The 25,323-nt window shown below is 55.3% G+C and overlaps 1 protein-coding gene and 1 pseudogene across 44 annotated transcripts in view; one reads left to right on the plus strand and one right to left on the minus strand.

The window, feature by feature from the left end:
* Positions 1 to 1,254: 1,254 nt before the first annotated feature.
* On the plus strand, positions 1,255 to 7,161 carry LOC100053977 (GTPase HRas-like; annotated as a pseudogene).
* A 952-nt stretch (positions 7,162 to 8,113) lies between these two features.
* LOC102148181 (USP6 N-terminal-like protein) overlaps positions 8,114 to 25,323 on the minus strand; it is a 29,569-nt gene continuing 12,359 nt past the window's right edge. For 3 of the 44 annotated variants that reach the window (XM_070230368.1, XM_070230366.1, XM_070230369.1), the window contains exons 2-12: positions 20,166 to 20,233; positions 19,793 to 19,878; positions 17,677 to 17,757; positions 16,667 to 16,774; positions 13,221 to 13,330; positions 12,736 to 12,784; positions 11,748 to 11,868; positions 10,686 to 10,751; positions 10,112 to 10,160; positions 9,697 to 9,848; positions 8,114 to 9,399 (exon numbers count right to left, since the gene is read on the minus strand). In XM_070230368.1, the coding sequence (XP_070086469.1) occupies positions 8,924 to 9,399; positions 9,697 to 9,848; positions 10,112 to 10,160; positions 10,686 to 10,751; positions 11,748 to 11,868; positions 12,736 to 12,784; positions 13,221 to 13,330; positions 16,667 to 16,774; positions 17,677 to 17,715 (1,170 nt within the window). In that variant the 5' untranslated portion in view covers positions 17,716 to 17,757; positions 19,793 to 19,878; positions 20,166 to 20,233 and the 3' untranslated portion in view covers positions 8,114 to 8,923. Of the gene's footprint in view, positions 9,400 to 9,696; positions 9,849 to 10,056; positions 10,161 to 10,685; positions 10,752 to 11,747; positions 11,869 to 12,735; positions 12,785 to 13,220; positions 13,331 to 16,666; positions 16,775 to 17,676; positions 17,868 to 18,095; positions 18,806 to 19,792; positions 19,879 to 20,165; positions 23,765 to 25,323 lie in introns of those variants that run through there. The other 41 variants (XM_070230371.1, XM_070230374.1, XM_070230373.1 and 38 more) reach the window with 37 other exon arrangements.

Here is a 25,323-nt window from a genome sequence, read left to right on the forward strand (position 1 = left end):
TTTTTGCTCATCATGACATTGTTATTGATACAATTGGATACAATCGGGCGAGTGGGAACTGGTCTCTGATGGTTACATTAGCACCGAGTGTTCCATGACCAGCACCTTCCACTCAGTCACCCCAAGTCCCATCCTCACCCCATCCTGCCTTCATCTGACCAAATGCCAGCCCGTGCGGTCAGCTCCCTCATTATCTGTCTGTTCCATCGCGTGAGTTTGGGCTTTCAATGACCCCCACCTCCCAGATGAACTTCCAGAAATTCCAGGTACTCCCTGCTTTTTTGCTTTCAGTGGAAACGTCAAGCTCCTCTGCAGTGAGTGCCCAGCACGGCCCTGGATGGCTCTTCCCTCTGCTCGCCACCTCCCTCCAGCCATGATGTTCACAGTGCCATGTGTCCGGCTTCACGCTGAGCACCTGGCATGGATCAGACAGTCTTCACCACAACGCTGTGTGGTGGGTACCCACATATCCTCACTTTTCAGAGGAGGGAAGGGAGGCACCCAGAGGGCAAGTTACTTGCCAGAGGTCACACAGCATCTGGTACTAATTGCGCGTGGCATGGAGCATTTCCTCGTCCTTAGACGTGCTCTCCCCTGCGCCCCACAGGCCTCCGCCCAACTCTTTACCTGACAAAACCCTCTCCCCTCCCCTCGTCCCCACCCTGCCTCAACCGGGAGCTCCTCCTCTCCTCTAGCCGGCCTGGACTTCTCTCCACGAGTACCCTTCGTGCTGCCCTGTGGCCGTGCACTCCCTCCTCTGCAGGGACTCTGTTACCAAGAGTGGAGCATGGGCCTGCGCACAGTGGGTCTCTGTCAGTGCCGGAATGAGTGAGTGAGTGCACTGGAGCACAATGCTCCGGGAGGCAGAGATGTGGGTCTCACTCACCAGGCAGGTGCTGGAAAAAATTCCTGTGAGGATGTGTCTCGTGCAGAGGGAATGTGTTTGCTGAAGAATTTCACAATGCCTGGTTTGGACCAAAATATGCAAAGAAAAAGAGTTGGAGTGACTGAAGAGCTGGACGGGGCAGGAGGCCCCTTGGGGGGGAGTCAGGGGAGTGGAGTGAGGTGCTCTGAAGCTGGGGGGGGTGCGGTGAGTGAGAGCAGGAGACTCCCCCACAGGTGGTGCTGGAGGGGATGTGGGCTTTCCGTCAGGGGTGACGGGCCTGAGCTTCATGCCCCCTCTGTCTGCCTCCATCCATAGCCTTGCTGAATTCCCAGCTCAGGAGACAGGGAAAGAAAATTCTGGAGGCTACGATGACATTACAGCTTCGAGGCTATGACACGCAGCCGGGGACAATCCAGAGAAATCTGAAAGTGGGGAATTACTGGGGTCTGTGGCCACAGCCTCAGGTCTTGCACTGGCAGCAAACAGGGACACAGCAGCTGGACTGAGAGCCCCCACACGAGCCACAGGTCCCCTGGGAACCCCCACATGAGCCACAGGTCCCCTTTGCCACAGCTGGAGCAGGAACAGGCTGGCACACAGCAGCACACGGGCACACAGCAGCTGGAGCCGCAACCCCCACAGCTGGAGCCACAGCCTCCGGAACAGCCATAGAAGCCCATGGTTCTGGGGGTCGAGGATGGAGCAGGTCAGAGGAGCAGGTAGAGAAGGGAGGGTCAGGTGTGGAGCCTCCTGGGCCTGGAGCCTTTATTTCCCTTCCAGGTGTCTGTACTCAACACATGGCCACTTCCTTTCATGTATTTTTGCTATTTCTTATGGACAACTGTTACTTTTAAACTCTTTGCAGTCCCACGAGCTCCCAAGAGCTCAAGCCAAGGTCCACTTTCTTTGTTTTCTAGCTTTGGCCTCTTCCTTACGGTGCTTTTCTTTGCAAAGATAGACCGAGCTCCCTCCACAGGGGCCCCAGGAGCCGGTCCTCGCCCGCTGGCTGGGGGGCCACCATCCTTGACCTGTTTCTGCCCCGTGATGTGGACCCTCTGTCCCCCAGGGACCACAGTTCTTGTTCCCCTACTTAAAAATCAAGTGGTGGTCATTTTTGTAAATAAAAGTATCAGGAAGAAAGATAAGACGCTTTATAGTTTCACTACCCAAAACTGCCTATAAATATTTGGTTAAATTTGTAAAATTTGGAAGCATTCAGCTTTTAGCACAGTCGCATATTTTTCTTTTTCTTCTTTGCTCAGCCCCTCTGTCCGCTTAGCTTATTCCCCCAGACGTGAGACAGACCCCGTGTTCTCCCCGCGTGGCCCACATTCACGGGTTATGTCACTCTTCCCGAGGTTTTTAGTTTTCCTCAGTTGGTCTTTGTGAAGACCCCACAACTCCACTGAAAGCTCAAAGGTATTTTCTTCAAAGGCTATAAAAATAGTTCAACGAGTGAACCGGCCACAATTTGACTAGCCATCCTTTCTATGGACACATTTTCTAGAAAACCAATTTTAGTATTTCTGTTGAGGTGAAATTTACATCCAGTGAAACGCACGTGCAGTGAATATGTGGCCCTGTGAGTTTTGCTCACTGTGAACTGACGCAGCCAATGGTCCCATCGTGATGGAGCGTTTCCATCATCCTGAGCGTCCGCCTGCCCCCTCCTGTCACCTCCCCCCCCTTGCCACAGCCCCCTCTTCTGACTGGTTTTGCCCCTTCATGAAGTATACATTCCTGCTTCTTTCGCTCAGCATCTTCTTCCGTGTATCAATAATGGATTCTTTGTTTCATCACTGAGTGGGGTTCCATGTAAGATACACCCCAGCGTGTCCCTCTTCTCTTGTTCGTAGATCTTTGGGGTGTCTGCAGTTTGAGACTGTGATGATAAGACACTGTGAACATTCTTGTACACGTCTTTTTTGAACACATTTCATTCCTTTTGGCTAAATATCTGAGTGTGGGCTCGCTGAGCCACGGGGTAGCGGATGCTTAACTTTATGAGAAACTGACAGTTCCCAACATGCTTATGCTGTTTTCAGCTCCTGCTGGCCGTGTCTGAGAGCACCGTCTGCTCCACATCGCTCTTAATATTTGCTGCTGGCAGCTTTTTAAAATTTTAGTTATCCTCACGGGTGTGAAATGGTGTCTCATGTCGACCTAGATTTGCGTTTCTCTGTTGACCAAAGTTGAGTGTCTTTTCATGTGATTATTGGCCATTTATCTATCTTTCTTTCTTGATAAAAATGTTCAAATTTTTTGTCTATTTTCATTGTTTTCGTTATTGGTTTATTGGAGTTCTTCATAAATTGTGGCTAGTAAAGCACTTTGAGAGATATAGATACAAATTTTCTCCCGGTATTTGGTTTGCCTCATTATCTCGACAGTATCTTTTGATGGGGAAACGTTCTTCATTTTCGTGCAGTCCCATTAAACATTTTTATCGTTGATGGTTCATGCTTTTGTCTGATCTCTCTGGACAATCTCCCAGGTTTTCTTCTGGAAGCGTTAGAGTCTTTGTTTTTGTGTTCTGTTCTGTGACGGATCTCAAGCCCGTTTTGTGTGCTGTGTGAGGCAGCAGCTCCCTTTTCCACACATTCAGCTGCATTTGACAGCTGGATCCACAGAGACGTGGCAGGGATGGGGGATAAGTTGCGTTGTCAGGCAGGTGTGCTGTTGGAGTAGGGAATCGTTTTAGAAGCGGTCAGCTCGTCTGTGGGTGTTTTCAGTACATGACCGCCCTTCCCTGCCCCTGAGACTGGGACATGCACCCTCAGATAACCAGCCCCTGCCTCGACTGGACCTGGAGAAGCTGGGCAGGGCGGGGATGGACGCTGAAGGGGCGCGTCGGCACGAGTGTCAGTTCTTGAAGACATTTCGGTGTCATCGAGGAACCACTCCTCTAACGGGGGGTGACCAGGGGATGGACAGGACAGAACCGGCTCCTGGTTTCCTTTCTGTGCCACCAGCTCCTGTTTCTGTCTTTGAAACATATTTGGGATCTAATTTTTACCACCTTCACAGCCACCGCCACACTCAGAGCACTTTCTGCAGACTGGCACTCTTTCGTGCACTTTGTGAACGTCAGCTTCTCTGAGAGTCGTGAACTCTTGCGAGGAATACATGCTTCATTTCAGCTGCTTATCTGGGGAGGACTGTCAATTCCCTGCAGGTAGGTGGGGCCCACCTTGTGAAACCACGCTGTGGTGCCCACTTAGAGTAGGCACTCCTTACTCTGAGTTTTAATCATCCTGTGCTGCTCGAAGACCTTCTAAATGTTAGCGTTTACCACTTGGGGTTGAGAATTCTGTATCTCCCCAAATTTCTGGATTTCTCTACACCTTTCGTTCTGGCTCGCAAACCAGCCAGTTCTTCAAGATAACCTCTTTCTTATAATGCTTTGCGAAATGCAACCACAACCACTGGCACAGAGGCAGCATAGCTCTCTGAGCCCTCGGCCAGCGGTACACGATCTGGGCAGTCTGACTGTCTTTCCACTTCTGATAACAGCTTCTGCTCAAGCAACCACACAGCCATGCCCGGCTGCGAGGGGCGCTGGGGAAGGGCCACCTACCATCTAACCTCTGACTTGGGTCCCAAGAGAGGACAGATAGGGTGTCTGCGATGCCCCAGCTCAGCGCTCCATGTGCAACTCTGTCGGTGCCACAGACGGGTTTTTAGCTCAATGGTCTCAAGCCTATCTCTTTCACTCTAACATATTCACTGAAGGTTATAGATTTTCCTCTAAGCACTGATTTGGTCGCATTCAGTAAATTTGACGTGGAATGAGTCATTATCGTCTCCTGGACCTGTTCTTTCATTAGTGTTACAGAATGGTGAGTATCTAATCCTACGACTTCTCTTCATTTATAAGCTGGAACGTGTGCTCTCGTTATTTGATTAAGATCAGAGAGTTTGTGTATCAAAAATAGGATAAATGTGTGATTCTTTTACTTATTTGCTTATTTTCAAAATAATGAATTGATTCCCAATATCCTCCAAAGGTGACTAATGAGGTTCCAGTTTTGCATACTTTTTCCAGCTTTGCTGAGGTGTGATGGATAAACAGAAATTGTATATATTTAGGTTGTACAAAGTGATTTTTTGATATATATACACATTATTAAATGGTTGCAGTGATCAAGGTAATTAACACCTCCATCACCCACATAGTGACCCTTTATTTGTGGTGAGGACACTTAAGCTCTATTCTCTAAGCAAAGTTCAAGTATTTGATATAGTATTGTTAGCTAGAGTCACCAGGCTGCACATGACATCCTTGCAACTTATTTATCTTATAACTGCATGTTCGTACCTTTAACCAGAATCTCTCCATTTCCCCACACCCAAGCCCCTGGCAACCACCATGGTATTCTTTGTAACTATGAGTTAGACTTTTTTAGATTCCACATATAAGTGATACCATGCAGTAGTTGTCTTTCTGTGTCTGGCTTATTTCACTTGGCATAATGCCCTCGAGGTCCATTCATGTCGTTGCAAAGGATTTCCTTATCTTTTAGGCTGAACAATATTCCATTGCATATATAGACCACATCTTCTTTATCTACTCAGTTGTTGATGGACACTCAGGTTGTTTCCATACGTTGCCTGCTGTGAATGATGCTGTAAGGAACACGGGGTACAGATAACTCTTCAAGATGATTTCATTTGTATACATATGCAGAAGTGGGATTGCTGGATCATATGGTAGTTCTATTTCTAATTTTTTGAGGAATCTCCATATTGTTTTCCATTGTGGCCGCACCCGTTTACACTCCCACCAACAGCACACAAGGGTTCCCCTTTCTCCACATCCTCGCCAACACTTGTTATTTCTTGTCTTTTTGATGACAGTCATTCTGACAGGTGTGAGGTGATATCTCATGGTGGTTTTGATTTGCATTTCCCTGATGATTAGTGATATTGGACACTTTTTCATATACCTGTTGGCCATTTGTAGGCCTTTTTTGAAAAATGTCTATTCAGATCTCCTGCCCATTTTTTAGTTGGGTTATTTGGGTTTTCTTTTTTGCTATTGAGTTGTATTAGTTCCTTATATAGTTTGGATATTAATCTCTATTGGACACAGTCATGCGTCACTTAACGACAGGGACATGTTCTGAGAAATGTACTATTAGGCAATTTCATCATTGTACAGACATCACAGAGTGCACTTACACAATCCTAGATGGTACAGCCAACTACACACCTCAGCTCTATCGTGCTAATCTGATGAGACCATCTTTCTTGACTGAAATGTTGTGATGTGGCCACGACTGTATGTGGTTTGCAAACATTTTCTCCTATTCTGCAGGTCGCCTTCTCTCTCTACTGATGGTTTCCTCTGCTGTGCAGAAAATGTTTGGTTTGATGTGGCCCCACTGGTTGATTTTTGATTTTGGTGTCACGTCCGTAAAGTCATTTCCAAGACCCAGGTCAAGGAGGTTTTCCCCTGTGTTTTCTTCTAGGCGTTTTATTGTTTCAGGTCTTACATTTAGGTCTTTAATGAATTTGAGTTTATTTATGGTGTAAATGGTGTAAGATAAGGGTCCAGTTTCATTACTCTGCATGTGATTATCTGGTTTTCCCAATGCTATTTATTGAAGAGACTATCATTTCCTCATTGTGGATTGTTGATGTCTTTGTCAGAGATTAGTTGACCATATATGTATGGGTTTATTTCTGGGCTCTCTATTCTGTTTATTGCTGGCTCTAGGAGGGAGTCCCCTTGTGGCCATGAGAGGTGCAAGGGAGGGGCTGGTGGTGCAAACTCCCCATCCAAGGCGGGGCGTCCCTGAGCAGTATCCTCTCGTAGGACTCATACCGGAAGCAAGTGGTCATTGATGGGGAGACGTGCCTGCTGGACATCCTGGACACAGCAGGCCAGGAGGAGTACAGTGCTATGCGGGACCAGTACATGCGCACTGGGGAGGGCTTCCTCTGTGTATTTGCCATCAACAACACCAAGTCCTTCGAGGACATCCACCAGTACAGGTGAGCTGCCCGTGGGCCCTCAGGGGCCTCCCTGTCCTCCATCTGCATCTCCTGGATGCAGCCGAACCTGCAGCCTGCTGGCTGATTCACACCTTTCTCCTCACAGGGAGCAGATCAAGCAGGTGAAGGACTCGGATGACATGCCCATGGTGCTGGTGGGGAACAAGTGTGACCTGGCTGCACGCACTGTGGAGGCTTAGCAGGCGCAGGACCTTGCCCGCAGCTATGGCATCCCATACATCGAGACGTCGGCCAAGAGGCCAAGACGCGCCAGGTGAGCCGGTTCTCCACCCCACAGTTATCCGCGGACCCGCCCCACCCAGCCACACACCCCCCGCCCCCCCCCCCGCCCCCCCGCCAGGGAGCAGCGCTCACTGCCCCCTCTCCCTCAACACAGGGCAGCCACTCAGGCTCTGGCTCCCGCTTCAGCTCCGGGACACTCTGGGACCCTCCAGGACCTCCATGACCCACCAGCCCCTCTCGTTGTAAGTTTCCCCGGATGGCAGGGCAGTGAGGGAGGCCAGGGCCAGGGTGTGGACTGATGCACCTCCAGGGGGAGGTGGAGGTCCCTGGAGAGAGCTGCCCTGAGCCGGGCCGGAGCGGTGACCCTGGGGCCCCGTCCCCTTTCCCCAGAGCGCCCTGTGGGCCCTTGTTGGCTCTGATCCCTTAGTGGGCTGTTGGGGACAAGGGCAGTAGTTCAGACAGGACCTGGGCACAGGGTGGTCAAGCTCAGAGCCAGACCTGGGGGCTGCCCTGCCCTGTGGGGGAGCTGCTGAGGAGCAAGCCACCTTGCCATGGGGTGGCCCTGGGGCCGCAGGACGAGCAGGGCCAGGCTCCGTTTGTGGGGGTGGAGGTAGGGAAAGGACTGGGATTCTGCTTGAGCCCGCGGCAGGGGTCCCTGGGTCTCCTCCCCGGCTGGGCTCTGAGGCCGGGTCCGCCTCTCAGCTGGCCCCTTCTTCCCAGGGCATGGGGATGCCATCTACATGCTGGTGCGAGAGACTGGGCAGCACAGGTGCATAAGCTGAGTGCCCCCACGCGGCTGCAGGGCTGCGGTGCATGTGGCCTCGCACCAGGCACGGCAGGAACCGCAGCTCCATCTGGCCCGCGGCCCCTCTGTGGGGACAGCTGGCAGAGGCTGGTTGGGGGGGCCCGGGCTACGCCATCCTCTGCCTCGCGGGGCTTCTGGTCCATCCTGCAGAGAGTTCTGGGCGATGCGAGGACAGGCTGGTCTTGCATTTTAACCACGAAAACGCTTTATTGAACTTTAAGAGGGAGGGACCCGGCCTCCCACAGTGTCCTCCAGTCCGTCCCGGAGCAGCAGCTCTCGGGTTCTCCGAGCAGGCCCAGCGCCTTCAGCTCGGCCTGGGGGCTCTACCCCATCACTGCCAGGTGGCCGCTTGGGGCCCAGCGACTGGCTGTCCCTGCCACCTCTGGGGCGGGAGGGTGGGACTGGCCCGCCTGCCCCTGCCACTCCCTCACTGGAGTGGCCTGATGCTCCTAGAGCTGCCTCTAGTCACCGACGTCGCCCTGTGGGGCATGCCCAGGCCCCAGGTGACCACACACTGCTCAGAGAGACCTGGCCCTGCTTTGGCCAGAGACCAGGACAGGCCAGGGACATGGTGGGCTCAGTCACCACTGTCTTCATCCCGGCTGGGGAAGCGCTCATGGCGCCCCTTCCCTCCCAGAGCCCAGGTTCAAGCCAGGCCAGGCCCCTCTATGAGAGGGGGGCACCGTCCTCCAGGACGGCCAGCATGACGACCCGGGGCACGCTGCTGCTGGATGCCGGGCGCCTCAGGGCCATCGCCCTCTCCATCACACTCCCCTCTAGAGGGTCCCAAGCCTCCAGCTTCCTTGTGGACATGGAGATCAGGGGGTGGAGGGGACAGTCGGGGCCTCGGGGCAGCTCGCTGGGCCCTGCCAGGGCTTCATCTCCACTGTGCCCTTCACCACCCTGAGAGGGGCATCGGCTGCAGGCGTCACAGGGCAGGAAGGGTGTCCTGGGCCCTGTGGCTTGGTCCTCGTCAGGCTGGATGGGGCCTGTCACTGGGGCCCCAGTGGGGATGCAGGGCTGAGCCTGTCCTGTGGCCCTGGGGGTGGCCCAGGCGGGCAGTAAAGGGAGAGACGCCCAGCCTTCCAGCTCAGAGCCCACGGCTGGGGGCCACCTGTCCGCGGCTTCATGATTCCCTGGGAGGTTCGGGAGGGAAGTGAAACGCCGTGGCTGCAGCCGATCCCTAGAGCTGTCCTGGGCCGGGGGCAGGCAGGACAGACCCGGAGCCTCTGGGGCTCTGAGAGAGGTGTGAGCAGCCATGGGCCCCGTGGAGGCCCCCTTATGCTGCAGCTCCTCGGCCTCGGGGACAGCCTGGGTGGGCGAGGGTCCTGGCCGCTCGTGCTCGACGGGTAGGCGGGGAGGGCCAGCCTGGCCTCACTGGGCAGCTTCTCACAGCTGGGAGAGGCGAGGACAGGCCTGGGCTCCGGGGACGCTCGCTCCAGGCCCAGGGGCACGGTGGGGAACTCCTCTGGTTTGGATGAAAGTGAGCAGACTAGGTTAACTTCTGCACCAGGCCATCTGGCCCGCGCAGGGTGGGGCCCTGTGGTGTCCTCGTGGCTCCCCACATGGCCACCCTGGCCTGACAATGAGAACAACCGTCCAGGCTGCTGATGCTGTGTCTGCAGCGTCTGCCCTCATAGCCGGCCTGGCCTGGCTGCTGAAGCTTCTCAGAGCAGAAGAGGAGACGGGGGGAGGCCCTGGGGGCTCCCCACTTTTCACAGCCCCCAGAGGGAGAGTCGGGAGGGGACGGTGCCTGTGAGCCCACCTGGAGAAGGCAGGTCACATTTCATCCTCTGCAGCTCCACCATCAAGGCCTGGAGGTGCCTGAGCATTGCGTTATCCTCCAGGGCCCAGGGCTGCCCAGCCTGTCCTGCAGAAACTCCCGCAGGCCTTCCAGAGGCAGCTTCAGGAGGTGTTCTAGGCAAGGGGATGCGCGTCAGGCCAGGGGCCCACCCTGACTCCAGGTCCCTTGTGTGGACAACTGCTGTGTTCTGCTGGGCGCCACCCCTGCAGGTCCCCCTGTGCCCAGGAGGCACATTCCCGCCACTTCTCAGAGGGTGCCCTGCCCTGACCAGGCCAGAGCAGAGGCCACCACCCCCGGGCACTTAAGCTCGCACAGACTCACTTACTCCTGTGCACCTTGAGCATGGTGTAGGCCATGGCCATGAGCACATGCTCACCCTTCAGGATGTAGGCGTCCCAGAGCTTCAGGGTGAGTGAGAAGGGGGTCTGTGGGGGAGAACAGGCGTGAGGGGGCATCCTGAGCAGAGCCACTGGGGGTTCCAGCATGTGGTGAGAACCCCTTGTGCCTCTGGTCCCCATGTCTGACAAGGTCCCGCAGCTCCTCATCTGTGCGGACTCATCCCGGTGGGGACATGGCTGCTGGACGAAGGTGCTCCCCGCCAGGCCTTGCAGGGACCTAAGGGGCTGGCCTGCACGACTGCTGACCTGGGGGGCAACAGGGATGGCCCCCCACCCAAGGGAACACACCACGAAGGAACAACACTCCGTCTGCAATGTGGGCCCAGAGCTCGTCCACACCCTGGGCTGACCTGGCCTTCCCTCCAGAGCCCAGGTGGAAACAGCCCGGCCCCGGGGCCCGGAGGTGTCCATCCTGGAACAGGCTCTGGGCTCCCCAGGAGGGGTCCTGGCCCCATCTGCCACTCGGCAGGGCCTGGCCTGTCTGGGCTGAGCTCAGCCCTCCCCGACGCCGGGGGCAGGGAGCATCCCGGGACGGGCCCCTGGCAGCCTCACCCGGTCTATGAAGCATTGCAGGAAGCACTTGGCGGTGTAGATGCCGGTGCACATGTGCTCCTCGTCCTAAGGGAGGGCAGAGGGCTCAGGGCCCTCCTGGCGCACAAACCTCCCTATGCGGGGCCTTTGCAGCCGCTCCCGGGGGCTGAGTGGATGCTCCTCCCGAAGCCCCGCTCAGCCCCGGCTGCCCCTGGCCACCGGACGAGCAGGATGAGTCCAAACTCTCTAGGCAGCAGGGGCCTGGCCCCTCCCCAGTCCCCACCCTGGGCCAGCGCCCAGGACGAGGCGGGACGCTCCTACTCCCCAGGTGCTGCTTTAGTTTCGGGAGCCCTTTGGTGAGGACCTGCTCATGGTGGGCCTGGAACCTGAGCAGTTTCGGGAACCCCGGAACGAAGAAGCCTGAGAAGCCCCCGGCCCCGCCAATCAGAGCCGGATCCCAGCGGGGTTGGGCGCTGGCAGGTGCCCCCGCTGAGCCCAAGGCCTCCTCTCGCCCACAGTGACCCCACTTGTGCCCACGGCCTCTGAATGCTGGCTGGACGCCCTCTACCAGAGAGCAGGATGCCCTGAGACCCGGGGTGGCCCAGGAACAAGACCCCCTCATGGAGGCTCACTTGGCTGGCGCCCTGTGCTGGGGGTCAGGCAGATGTCCCCACACCGGCACCCCCCTTGGCTCCCCACTCCCCACAATGGCCACAGTGGGGGCATGGGGGTCCCACGTGGCAGGTGATGGGGTGTGCACGGCCATCTCCTGGGCTCAGGAGTCAGGCTGGGGGCCCGCAGGAGGGGGAGACGCTGCCATCTGGGCTTCGTTTGGCCATGCACCCGGAGGGCGGCTGGGCAGGCGGGCAGATGTGAGGAAAGAGCAGGAGGGACGTAAGAATCATCTGACGAGGACAGAGCCGGGGGCCGTGGCTACAGGACAGAGAGGGCAGCGTGGGGAGGTGGTGCCCTCACCTAGAGGACAGGGTGATGAGGCAGGGGTCCCCGGGCAGCAGCACTGCTGGGGCTGCCAGGACCTCCTGGGCTCTAAGTCACGTCCAGCGGTCCGCAGCGCCCACCTACCATGCATGGCATGCCTCTCGCTGACCATGAGCTGGGCCAGCGCCCAGAAGGCGTCCTCCTCGCCCAGGAACATTAGCAGGACGGCCGCGACCTCGCTCACGCCCTGGCAGTAGCCCACCTCCTACAAGAGCCAGACCGCACGGCAGGATGACCCGAGGCCGCCTCTTCCTCCCTGTGCTCCCATCTCAGCGTCTAGGAGCCCCTGGACAGACCCCTGCCCGGCCCAGGCTCTCAGGGCCCAGAGGGGAGTGGAGGCTCGCGTGGAGCCCCCGAGATGTCGGCGGGGAGAGCCACTGCAGCAGCTCCGGCGCCAGCACCACGGCAGCCCCGTGCCCGAGCTCTGGGGTGTCCCCCTGGGGTCCGCTTTCTCAGATGAGGGAGAGGTGCCTCCGTGAGGCCCACCAGGGTGACAGGGACCCGCGAGATCTGGAGACCCCGCCACGACTGCCGGCTGGAGCCTGACCGGGCGCAGGATGGCAGCTGGGCCATACCCCGCTGTGGGCTGCCTGTGGAGTCGGCTGAGCTGGTGGTTCTTGAGGGAAAGTTCTGGAAAGGGGAGCAGCCGCCCCGGGAGCCGCCTCCCTGTCTGCCTCACTCTTAGGGAGTCGGGTTGATGGGGAACTTCCTCCCTGCTGGTTTCTGATGAATAATGTGGTGGCTTCAGGATCAAATCTCAAGTGTGACGACAACAGCGATGCCCCTGAGGCCCCGCACTGACTGGTGACACAGCCCCACCGAGACGGGCGTCCGGCAGCCCCACTGAGCTCGTGGGCCGGGCAGCGCCGGGGGTGAGGGCCCCCTTCTGGTCCTGGAAGTGGAGTCTGCATCCAGCCCTGTCCGCCTCAGCGTCAGGGGAGAGAGCCCCTCGCTGCGTCTCTGTGACCCTGTGAGCTGGAGGCCTGACACGTGCCTCCTGTCTGGTCACAGACACTCGATTTTAAGAGGCAAGGACAGTGTGGGACCCTGGGCCTGGGGGCGGGATACTCACGGTGTTGTAAACGGAATAGGCTGCGAGCACATGGAACAGGGCTTGCTGCCTAGGAAAGGACGACAGGGGGCGGTGCTGATGCCATCGGGTTCGTTCTGTGACAAACACCGACGACAGAACAGGTGTGGTTAAGAAGTCAGCCAAGAAGCTGACGTCTTCAGGGTGCCTCAGTGTTTAACAACATTTTGGGGTGAAGTCTACACGCGATGAAATGCAGATACCTCAGGGGGACAGTCTGATGAGTTTTTATCTTCATTCTTGATTTTTTAGTTTGTGTACGTCAAAGTTCCGTCTTTCACCATGCAACATTATTTTGTTTGCTTTTTTCACCTCCCTTCTCCTCGGGACCCTCGCGTTCTTCCAGAACCCCTGCATCCCCCCAGGACCTGCATCCCTCACAGGACCCCTGCATCTCTTCTGGGATCCCCATCTCCCCTGGGATTCCCCATGTACCCCCGGGGACCCTGCCTGCCCAGCGGCCTCACTTGATGCCATCGCGGTTCCAGAACATGATATGGTTTCGGAATGTTCGGTTCACATCCTGGTTGATCTGTTTGATGTCCTGAGAAAACAGCCTCGCCTGCTCCTTCATTCTCTGTGGGGGGAACCAGGAGGAGCCGGCATCAGAGACACGAAACACTACCTGCCACCAACTGCACCCTGAGCAGAGCGAGCGCTCCTGGCTGGAACCTGAGTTTTTCCGCAGGAACCTCATCTCTGAAGCCAGGGAGGGTCCCAAGTGCCCACCACGCCCATGAGGCCCACATGATGCCCAGCAGCCCCGGGGAGGGAACCCCGATGGTCAGCCCGTGGACTCCTCCAAGCCCAGAACCCCAATAGGCAGGTCCAGGCCCCTGACCGCTCCTCCCTGCCCTGCACGGGGGCCCGTCCAGGGTGACAGCGCCTGCCTGGGCTCTGAGCTCACCCCCAGGAGATGGCTCCCCGGAACCTGCTCCCAGGGCGCTGGCCGCTCAGGGCCCTTGGGAGGCAGGAGGGCGGCTCGGCCTTGGCTCCCTGACACCCGCCTGAGTTCTGCAGCTGGACAGTGAGACGAGGCCACTCTCTCTGCACCCTCCACCTTCACCCGCTAGCTAATTCTGTTCACCACACAGGGATCCAGCACCAGCCCACCTGGCCAACCCCCAGGGCGCTGGGTGACTAGAGGGCTGCGGGGGCTCCAGGCCCATCTGTGGCACCCGCTCCCGTCGCCCTGATCTTAAAACCGCCCGGGGGCGCATAGCCCCATGGCCCTGACACCCCCACTTTCGGCCCCCTGGTTGCGGAGGCAGAGAAGCATCCTTGGGGTTCCATGCAGGCCTCCCTGAGCCGCGTGTTTCCCACTTTAAAGCTCCTTGTGCTCAAGTGGAGGGAACGCTTGGCCTCTGCATCTCCCCCTGGACCCACCGACTTTCTACATCAGTTACTCATTCTGACTCGTAGGTGTCTGCAGAATGTCTTGAGTTTCTGTCTGTGATCAGATCACCTGCAAGCGAAGGTCATTTTGTTTCTTCTTCATCTGTGTGATGGTTTTTTTTATTTTCTTGTCTGACTGTATGAGTTAAAACTGCCAGAGCAATTCTGAATCAGTGGTGACAGCAGATGGCTCCGGTTCGTTCTTCTGATGTGGATGGAAATGGCTCCAGCATTTCCGGCCCCTCAGAATATTTGCTGTTGGTTTTTCTTCAACAATTTCAGAAATACTCGGTTTATTTCTATTCTTCTATTTCTCATGATTTTTACCAACGGGGAAGTGGCTGCTGAATTGTATTCACTGGCTTTCTGAATCCGCTGATGTCATGGATGACTTTCCCCTTTTACGTGTCCACGTGCGGTTTGGTCCCCACGGGCTGGCTCTGGAAGGCACTGTCCTGGGTCATGGGGTCATTCCTTTAAGATCCTGTACGTCTCCCCTGCGAGGATCATATCTAGACTCGTGCATCCACGGCGAGTGTGCGATGGACGGAAGGTCTTCCCCGGGCACTCTGCACGAGGCTCTGAAGTGGGGCCGAAGCGTCACGAAGATGGAGCGTCCCCTTCGCCCGACCTGAGCCCGGGCCGAGGAGCCGCGTCCACTGTACTGGGAGCAGCGGCCTCCACGGACGGCGCTCTTGGCTCGGCTCCGCTTCTCCTTCACCTCAGGCTTCTCTCCTCCCTCCACACGGGCCAATGCTGCCGGGAAATCCTCTGTTCAAAGGCCGCCCCGAGCCGGGCACGGCCTCCCTGTAGTTCTCTGAGCCCGTCCTGCCTGCGGCCAGGCCCGCTTCCCTGAACGCCCCGCACCCTCCCCTCTCTCCCTTACTCAGGCCCGGGAGAAGTTTAGCTGTAAAACTGGTTTTTCAAAGGACCAGTTCCTGGTTTTATTTATCTTTTCTACATCTTTTGGGCTTCTATTTCATTTTGCAATTTTAAACTCCTTCTTTATTCTTTTTCTAATTTTTTTCTAATTTTAAAGTTGAATACATAGTTCTTTAATGTTAGTCTTTTAGAAAATAAAACACTGTTTTGGGGGGCTTCTCATGGTCTGTTACATAATGTCATCCCAGTTTTGACGTCCTTGGGTCTAAAGTTTTGGTGCTATGGTGAACAGGACATTTTTCTTAGAACATTTACACAGTAGCTGGTCAATAAGACGATGGTTTCCCTGATGTCCATGGCACACTGTGTAATACAAACTATAACCATGTGTGCTGTGCGGAGTAACCACCTGCTCCTTTAGTCCCCTCTCCTGTGGCCGACTGGGCTCTCGGCTGAGTCCCTGGTGTCTCTACACACGGGCAGCGGCAGCTGTGGGGCAGTTTGTCTGGGTTTTCACCCGAATACGGCTGCATCTGGCGGGCTCCTGGTCACGAGTTCAGAAGCGGACTCGGCTGTCAGGGGCTCGGGGGAGTCTGGGCAGCTGTGCAGGGAGCCTGGGGGCCCGGATGTGGGAGCAGGTGGGTGCGATGTCAGTGCTGCCCCTCCGCTCCTGGGAAGGAGCTGGCCTGGCCTCGCCTCACCCTGCACGGGGCGGTGGGAGGGGTCTGGGCTCAGCCCCCGCTGGAACAGGACTCCACAGCCAAACTCATCCCGCCTCTTCTCTCCACACCTCCTTCCCCGTCTCCTGCGGGACCACAGGGACACACTGCCTGCTTGACAACTACAGCCTCCTCTCGTCCTGGTCTGTGGGGCCCTTGGAGGGTCTCACGATTGAGCACGATGCTGGCTGTTGTTCCACAGTCATCAGCGGATGCACACTTGTGGACATATTCACCACATAATTCCCGGCTGCTTGCTGAACTGTGACCCCATCACACCCCCTCGGGCTGCATCTCCTCTTGTCCAGGCTTTGCTGGGCCGGTCCCACTCGGTCTGGGTGCATCGCTGCCTTGCATCATCAAGTGTGCACAGAGCCCCCTCCCTGGGCCATGTGACCTGGGGGACCCTTGGGTGGAGACAGGGCTGAGCCGTGGGAACCAGCCAGGTGCCGGGTCCCCGCTGGGGGGACAGGAAAAGACCAGTTCCTGGTCCCATTAAGTTTTTCCTTTCTACCCAATGGCACTCCTGTCTGTGATTTCCGTGGGTTTGGTTGCTTTCCTCATTTTGTGGGTCCTGTGGGTGTGCTTCCTTGCTCTTTCCCTGGTTTCTGTCCTTTGCTGTGTGACTGTCCCCTACTCAGGGCTGTGGGCCGTAGTTGGATTCATGTGGCGTCTGTCTGTCTCTGGCTCCAGTGTCTGCACTGGGTCAAGCTGAAGGTAATGGAGGCCCAGGCAGCTGAAGGACAGGCAGGGCCTTCCCGGTGGGAGTGTCCAGGGCCCGTGAGTCCAGTACGGGCCAGGAAAGAGCTGAGGCCAGGTGAGAGGGTCCCATGGCGCATGACCACCCGCCGGCTCCCCCAGCTCCTGAAAGGCCGGGCCTGTGGGCGCTGCCTCTGCCGAGTGTGGAAGGGCCGTACCTCGTATTTGCCTTTATTCTCCACCTTCACCTTCTCCAGGTCCAACAGCAGCGACCACACTCGACCCCGCACCTGCGGGGGGATCCCCTTAAAGACCCGCTTGTGCATCTACGGGAAGCAGAAAGCTCTGGTGACCAGGCCGCAGGGCGACCCCGCGCACGAGATGGAGTGGGAGGCATCTGGAAGATTCTGGCCTCTGGCTCCGTGGTTCTGTGACCAGGACCCAGGCACAGAAAGGGTTACGGAGGGTCTGGGCAACAACTGACATGGTCCCTCAAACATCTTTCAGACAAGAGGCAGCTCTGTGCTCTGCTTTGCAGAAGCTGATGTCCCCGTTTGGCAGACGTTGCTGTCTCGCAGAGACACTCACGTATTTGCAGCAAGACCCCTGCCAACGGTTCAGCACCAAGCGTCCTACAGCCACTTTCTCTCATTAACGTCTTAAATTCTCCCGCTGGGAGGGCCAAGCAGCCGCTTTTGGAGCAGGCGATGCAGCAGGAGCGAGTTTACCTGCTCCACACACCCTAAACGGCCACAGTTGTTACAAATAAACCTGTTCTCCTCCGCTCTTGTGTATAACGTCTCCACCGGCACCGAGCTCGGGGAGACGCCGCTCTGGGAGTCCCCGCTGTTCTCCAGCGCTCGTGCAAGCGAGAAACCTTTCTCCCCTACTTCTGCTTTGGTGGGCTTTTCGGCTCCGCACTCACCAAGAGACAAACCCACTGAGTTCGGTCACAGTTTCTCGGGAGACGGTGGGTCTACCTAGACCTGGGCCCCGTCTCCCACAGCTAGGAGTGGACGAGGCCTCAGGGGATGAGGTGGACAGCGGTCCCGGCTTATCCCTCCCTACGGGGCCCTGCCCTGGGGTGGCCTTGGCTCTGGCCTCAGATTCTCTCCAGGTGAGGTGACCCTGTGGGGTGGGCAGGGAGGCTGTGGGCTGCCCTAGGGACACAGGCCCGTGGTCCTTTGGGCTCAGGCAGGGTGCAGCCTGCCAAGCGCTCAGGTCCTACCTTCTTGCTGCCCTGGTACTGCCCCCAGTCCCTCAGCATCTTCAGCCACTTGTCGGCTCGCCTGATGTCTCAGCGTTTGTGCTGGAAAATGAGAAATGGTGGTGAGAGCCCAGCTGCCCGCTTCCTAGAGGGGCCCTAGTGCATCAGGTCACATCAGGTGCCCTGACATGAGGAACTCAAAGGGGCCGGAAAAGGCGCCGACCCTCTCCCACAGACCCCTGGGCCTGCCCCGGTCCCAGCCTCAAGGTGGGGTCCTGGCGGCTGGCAGGCAGTGATCCCTGAGCTGTGTGTGTGTTTCTGAGACAGGTGGGTTCAGTAAACCACGTGCCCTCAGGACAGCTCTGGGGTCGGGGATGGCAGGAACCGCAGCCCTACACCCACGGCCGCCTCCCGCCTGTGCAGCAAGGACAGGCTCTTACCTTCGCCTCCTGGGTGGTGAGGCTGGGCAGCTCCTCCTCAATGGAAGGCAAGAGAAGCAGAGCCCTGAGGCCCTGCACCAGGCCAGGGGCCATAGAAGGACAGGGTCCGCCCCCAGCCCCCAAGTCTGGGCCCTGGATTCTGCGGAGGGAGGGCTGACCTAGGAGGGAGCCCGGACACAGGGCAGAGGAGGGCAGGGCGGCCAGGTGCCTGTGGCTGGAGGCAGTGCCCTCCTCCGGTGCCTGAGAAGGGCCGGTGCTGGCGTGGGGGGTGGGCTGCGCCCAGACAGCAGCCCCACAGGAGGTGACCTGCCATTGTCCTGGAGTCGGGTTGCCCTGAGAACCATCCAACGTGCCAGGGTGCCCCCTGTGGCCATCCTACTGAGGTCCGCACGCCCCCCGCAGGGTCTGCCTGTCCAGCGTCCAGCTGCTTCTCCCTGCCCCTGGCCGCCCACCCTCCTATCCCTGACGTCACCCGTTTCTTGTCGTCACTTCAGCTACTCGGGCCCATCTTTTAATGCTTGTGCTGTCAGAACCTCTGAGCAGGACCCGCCCCTGATGGGTCCAAACGGCTGCTTGTCCACTGGGTGATGGGCAGTGACTGAGGCCCGCGGGCAGCCAGATTGGCCCCACACCATGTCTGCAGCCTCCGTCCCTACCAGGCGGCTCACCACATGGCCTGCTGAGCCCTCCACCTTCATCTGCACTCCCACGGCGCCTCCTCCTCATCCCCCCTCACAACGCCTCCTCCCCTCCTCCCTCCTCCTCCAGGCTGCTCCTCCACTCCATGCTCCACACCCTCCCTCCCCTCCCCTCCTGATCAGGCACCTCCTCGCTGGCTTCTCCCCTGCAGGTCTGACTGGTGGTGTCTCCAGAGAGCACCGCAGAGAACTCGGGGCTGACAGAGGCCCTGGCTCAGGCGTCTCAGGTGAGTCCCTCCCCCAGGCCTCGCCCTGCTCTGGACTGTCCTCCCCCAGAGAGGAGGCCCCATCCCAGGAGCTCACCACCTTCGGTCCTGCCCCAGGCTGGCTCCGTCCAGGGGCACATGCCCCACCCAGTCCCATCTCCCTCCAGTCTCCTCTCCTCTCTCGCCACCAAGGCCCAGCCTCCATCCCCAATCTCCTCCCAGCCCCAGACAGGGGTTCAGGCCATCTTCAGCTGCCTTCCAACTCCGCCTGCCTCTGTCCCCTTCCCATGAGGTTCCCAGGCCAGGTCCTGTCTGAACGCGCCCCCTGCCTATCCTGTCAACGCCAGAGGCCACATCCCTCACTGCCCCTTGTGCCTGTGCCCATGTGGATGCTACACTAGAACCACGTGTGCCCTTGGGGACCTGATGGACAACATCCCACTGGTGGGACTGGGTGCCCCTCACTCTGTGGCCACACCCTGTGGAGCCACTGCTGGCCAGGCTGGACGTGCCCTCTGACTGTGGGCGCTGGACACCATCACGCCCTCCCTCATGCAGGCGTGGAGGCCACACTGCTGAGTGTCCCAGCCCGGCCAGGGCCCTGCTCCACCCCTGCCCACCACTCTGAGGCCCCTTCTGGTCTCTCAGCTGGAGCCGACTGTAGACCCTGGACTGCAGTGGGCACCAGGGGACGAGGCTCTGAGCTGGGGAGACGGGTCCTGCCTCCAGAGAGGTGTTTCCACCAACAGAAACCATCCCTGAGATGAAAAGAGCGGGCGTCCAGGTGACTCACTGCAGGAAACCGAGGCGGTCGGTGACCTTGGAAAGGGGGAGCTCGGGGTCTTCCTGCGGATCCACTGGAACCCCTGCCTGGCGTCCCTGCAACCCAGAGGGGGCAACGTGGTGAGGGCGCGCCAGAGCCAGGGACCAGGGGCAGGAGGGCACAGGGCGGCTCCTCCCTCCCCTGTCCTGAGGGAGCTCTGGAACCTGCGACAATGGGCACAGACTGAGGGATGAGGACGCACCTTCCCGAACGGGAGCAGCCTGACAGCCTCCCCTGCTCCCGCTGTGTGATCCCCACCTGGGCCCCACCTGCTCCTGCTGGCCATGGTCTGCCCCCCAGGCCGTACCTGCTCCTAGAGCTAGGATCTCCTCCTGGGCCTCACCTGATCATACTGGGCAATTATTTTTGCTCTTTCCAGGGCCAGCAGGGTCTCCAGGTCTTCCTTCATGTCTAATATGCAAGACAAAAAAATCCAAATGTAGCACTGCACTCAGAGCTTCAGAGAGCAAACCTGTGTGCCCCGCTGCCAGCCCCCCGGTCTGTCTGATCAGAGAGCGGGCAAACCCGCAGGCAGGGCGGGCAGCATCTGGCTTGGCGGATCACAGGTTCACACTCACACTTTCTTGCACTCCCGCTTAGGGGCTACCCTCCCAGCCCCCTGGGACTTCTGTCCTCGTGAGATCAGAGTTCTCTTCAGCTTATGAGGAGGGAGAAGGTGGACCCAGGTGCTCAGATGACCTGCTGACCGGCAGCGCGGTGTGCGCGCTCCGGGCCCAGGGTGGCACTGAGCAAAGGGGCGTGCGGCTGCCGGCCAATGATTCCCGCAGGCGCACTGGGAATCCGACTGTGCTCTGAGACACCAAAAGCACGAGCAACACAAGAGCAGATGAGTCAACGGGACGCCAGCAACACGCAAACTGCTGTGCTTCAGACGACACCATCGAGGAGTGCAGAGACGGCCCGCACGAGGAACGAAGATGTCTGCCAATCACCTGTCTGATCAGGGCCTGCTGTGCAGAATATAGAAAACTCCCCAACAAACGACAAATAGCCCAATTCGAAAGAGGACAAAGGTCGGAGGGACATTTCTCCAACGTGATGTACAAACGGCCGACAAGCCCGTGAGGAGGTGCTCAATGGCACTGGCCCCCAGGGAAATGCAGACGGAAACCATGAGACCCCACTTCCCGCCCACTGGACCGGCTCTCACCAACAGATGGACAGAAGGAGTGTGGGGGGGGGGAGGAACTGGAGCCTCCGCGTTGCTGGTGGGAATGTCAAATGGTGCAGCTGCTGCGGAAACCGGTTTCGTGGTTCCTCAGAAGTTACACGTAGAGTTACCATGTGACCCAGCAAGTCCACACTCGTCAGAGTTGTAAGGCATTATCTGAAAAAGGCTTAACAGAAACATCTCAAAAGCCATAAAATGTCAGCTTTTGACCCAGCAATCTGATGTCCAGGACGCCGCTGGGGAGACTGTCCAAAAGAGGGCAAAAGGACATCATTTTGGCTTTGTGTTTTGTGTCTACAGAAAGCCCATTGCTACCTGTTATTTGCTCCATCTTTTTGAAAAAGATGGAAATTACATGAAGCCCATGTTGGGACACTAAAATCTGGTGTATCTCCTGAGGTTGGCATTCTTATCTCTCATAGTCTATCAATTTATATTCATCAAAGCACAATACTAAAAGAGAGCCAAACTGGAATATAATTTAAACGGCTGTTGATGGTTTCCTCTGTGTGCAGATGATTTTTAGTTTGGTGTAGACCCACTTGTCTATTTTTGCCTTTGTTACTTTTGCTTTTGGTGTCAAATCCAAGGAATCATTATGAAAACCAATGTCATGAAGGCAAGGATGCCCACGCTCTCCAGTCCTGTTCAGCTTAGTACTGGAAGTCCAAGCCAGAACAATTAAGCAAGAAAAAGAAATGAAAGGCACCCAAAGTGAAAGGAAGAAGTAAAACTATCTGTTTGCGGATGACATGATCTTATATGTAGAAGACCCTAAAGACTCCACAAAAAAACTGTTAGATCTAATAAACAAATTCACTAAAGCAGCAGGATACAAAATCAACATATAAAAATCTGTTGCCTCTCTGTACACCAACAGCAAACCATCTGAAAAGGCAATTAAGAAAATAATCCCATTTACAATAGCATCAAAAGGAATAAAATACCTAGGAAGACACTTAACCAAGGAAATGAAATACTTGTACACTGACAACTATAAGATGCAGACGCCACAGAGGCCACCGCTTCCCAGCCCCGGCCTGCGCCAAGGCGATGTGAGGACCCACCGGAGAACACCTGTGCAGACGCCATGACCCCTCCCGTCACTTCAGATTCTCTGTCACCTGAAAAGTTGGGAGTGCCAGTTAAAACCACAGGAATGCCTGCCCCTGGCCTCAGAGCTGTGAGGTGCACAGCGGTTGGAAGCCATGTAGGCCATGTTTGAGTAACGAGGAAGGTCAGGAGGGAGAACTCTCAGGCATTTCCTATTCAAGGTCTACAGCTCTTTGAGGTCATAGGTATTGGAGGTCATCTCAAAGTGCTGAGCAGCATCACCTTACTGGGTACGTCATTTCTACAGAGGTTCAAGGCAATAGGTACAGAGCTTCACAGCAAGTGTCCAGAGCAGGATAAGAGTAATGCTGTCAGCTGGGTTTGCAGGATGGCTCTAAACCGGGAGCCCAAACCTAAAGGCACCAGCTGGACAGATCAAGACAGTGGATGGTTAGGTGAAACATGCTTGCTCTCTAATCTTGTGTAATTGGGTTTCTACTTCCCCAGCATTTACCCGTGTGCACCAGGAGGTGTTCACCACTGCACAGACGCCTCCTGCTCAGGAGATCATCAAGGGCTATATGATTACCCAAAACTACCTTGACCAAGGACTTAAGTGACTGTTGCTGAGCTGAAACTGCTTTGGCTTTGGAGTCAGCCAACTCGTTCAGTGTCAGGGAGAGATTCCTGGTCATTTGTTCATTGGCACTCACTCCAACGCATGGGAAGAAAGCTCTTGCCACGGAGGGAAACCGAGTCACGTACACCTCCTGGGAGTTCTTGTTTAGAGCGACTATGGAGATTCAAGGGGAAAGACCTATGAGAGCTCTCTGTTTGGTTATGCAGAGAGAACAGAACAGTGACTATGGCGGGGCACACTGTCCTTGTAATCTCCAGCTGTCAAGGCAATGGGTTGCCCAAGCCTGAAACGTCCACAGTTGAAGGTATAATCGGGGGTGTACATAAGGCTTCTGCGTAAGTGGGGGTATCTATGGACTCATTCATTGGTACAGAGGTGTTAACATTATCTAACCAAGGTTCAGACATTATGTTGTTACACACTGGAAGGCTACTTAAATATATGGGTATATCAAGAAATTTACAGAGGGCCTGCCTGATTTACAATGACGGCCCCACAGAATTTTTCATACAAATATTTGGGAGGCCTTGTTTTCCCCTCACAAGGCAGGGTCAAATTAAAGCAAGGAACAAGTTTAGGCAGGCTTAGCACTCTCAGTCAGTAAAATGGACCAGCAGCTCAATTTAGACAAACAACCGCATCTGGAACCCCAGTGAAATTGCTTACAGGGTGAACTGGGGTCATTACTGTCTTGGACAGACCGAGGTTTCTGATGGCAAATCCAGCAATCGAAGAGGTTCCCTCTTTCGCAAGGGATTGGAAAAATGCAGACAAGGGCATTGTCCTTCCAGGAAGGAGGGGGAGAAAATAAAGTAAGAAACAACAGTGGGAAGAGGGTGTACAGGCCTGGTCTGGTCAGCTGGGGGAAGCCATTGCCTCAGGTGTCGGCTGCTTCTCTTCCTAGTCAATTTGATTTGAGGTCCCCAGTGTTTGTACAGGACTGGATGTCAGGAGGAGCCTTCTTCAGCTGTGAGATGTGCACCCAAGGCTCGAGTCCCTGAAGTCTGGCTGCCATCTGGTAGTGAGCAGGACCTGGCATAGTACCCTCCAAGGAGATCTCAAGGGCAGCAAAATTGGAAATGTTAGTTTGTGGAGTTGCAGCAAGACACTTAAGAAAACTAGAAGAATTTAGGATCCAGTCCAGCTTACACATATATAACAAAACCTCAAAGACAATTAATAGGACTAGAATTTAATACCTAAGAAGGTACAAACGTAATTTCTCTCTACGATTACCCCCAATTTTATTAAACATAATCATAGTTAAAACTAATTTGTTTGTATTAAACTTGTTCTGATAACTGCAGCTAGAAAGGGTGATTGACCATACAAGCTCCTTTTTTTTTGTTTGTTTTTTTAAGATTGCTTTGCTGAAAGCTTGTAAGCAAGGTACTAGGCTGATTTTTCTAGACAATCCTTAAAGCTATGTGGTTATTTTTGAGTCTATGTACCTCTCTCTTGAACATGAAAATGTGGTCAAAGCCTTGATAATATTAGCCAATACTTCCAATTGTGTCCTGTGATAAGGAGAACAGATTCTCAATGATTTTATGCAAATATATATTTGTCATGAAAAGAATACTTAAGAGTGTCCAAGTGCTGGAAGGATCAGGTAGGGAGAAAAAGATAAATGTTTCAACCTCTGTTGCAAAGATACACTTTGCCAAATTGCTGTAAGTTACACATAGCCTAAAGGGGAGGAAAAAGGGGTCCTTTACATCTGGAAAACAAAACGTTACAGCAATCAGCCCTCCACTCGAGTTCCAGAAATTTCCACACAGTTCAGTGTTATGATCTTAAAGTTATCAAAACCTGTATTCCAGAGTACTTATTAAAGACTTTCCCGTGAATCTCTTTGAAGATGAAACATCTGTAAAAGTATCAGAGGAAAACAGTAACTGTCTGTAAATGGCAAAAGACTTTTTTTTCCTTTTTTTTGTGTGAGGAAGCTTGTTGCTGAGCTAATATCTGTGCCCATCTTCCTCTATTTTGTATGTGGGACACTGTCTCAGTGTGGATTGATGAGCAGTACGTAGGTCCGCGCCCAGGATCCGAACTTGCAAACCTCGGGCCACCAAAGTGGAGCACGCAAACTTAACCACTCAGCCACAGGGCCAGCCCCAACAAAAGACTATTTTAAAAAGGCAATGGGTAAATGCACTTGACAAGGAAATCTGGGTATTTTTGTGGCATACGCTTTTAGATAGTAACTAGAATTACAAGTGATAACGTTATATCTATTTGACCCAAGTTAAATGAAAGATTTCAAAGGCAAATACAAAAGGTTAAATAGTTGTAAGCCAAACTGAGCTCTTTTAATATTAAGAAGAAGTTGTTTTCCTAAGTAATTAAAAACTTGATAAAAAAAACAGGAAATTCTCTTAATAAAACACAAAATCTCTGTTTTCTAGGCATATTATTTAAAAGGTAAAAAAGCTTTCAAAATCTTATCAAAAGTAGGCCAAGAGCCCAAGAAAACTTTGTCCTTTTAATAAAAAAGAAAGATGAATTTTAACTTTGTATCAGGTTACTTTCAATGTAGCCAATCCTAACCATGCATACAATTCCTTCCCCAAGATTCCTTTCCACAAACCTACAACTTTTTAAAGAAACATT

The sequence above is a fragment of the Equus caballus genome, chromosome 12 (assembly GCF_041296265.1).
Source record: "Equus caballus isolate H_3958 breed thoroughbred chromosome 12, TB-T2T, whole genome shotgun sequence".
Taxonomy (NCBI): Eukaryota; Metazoa; Chordata; class Mammalia; order Perissodactyla; family Equidae; genus Equus; species Equus caballus.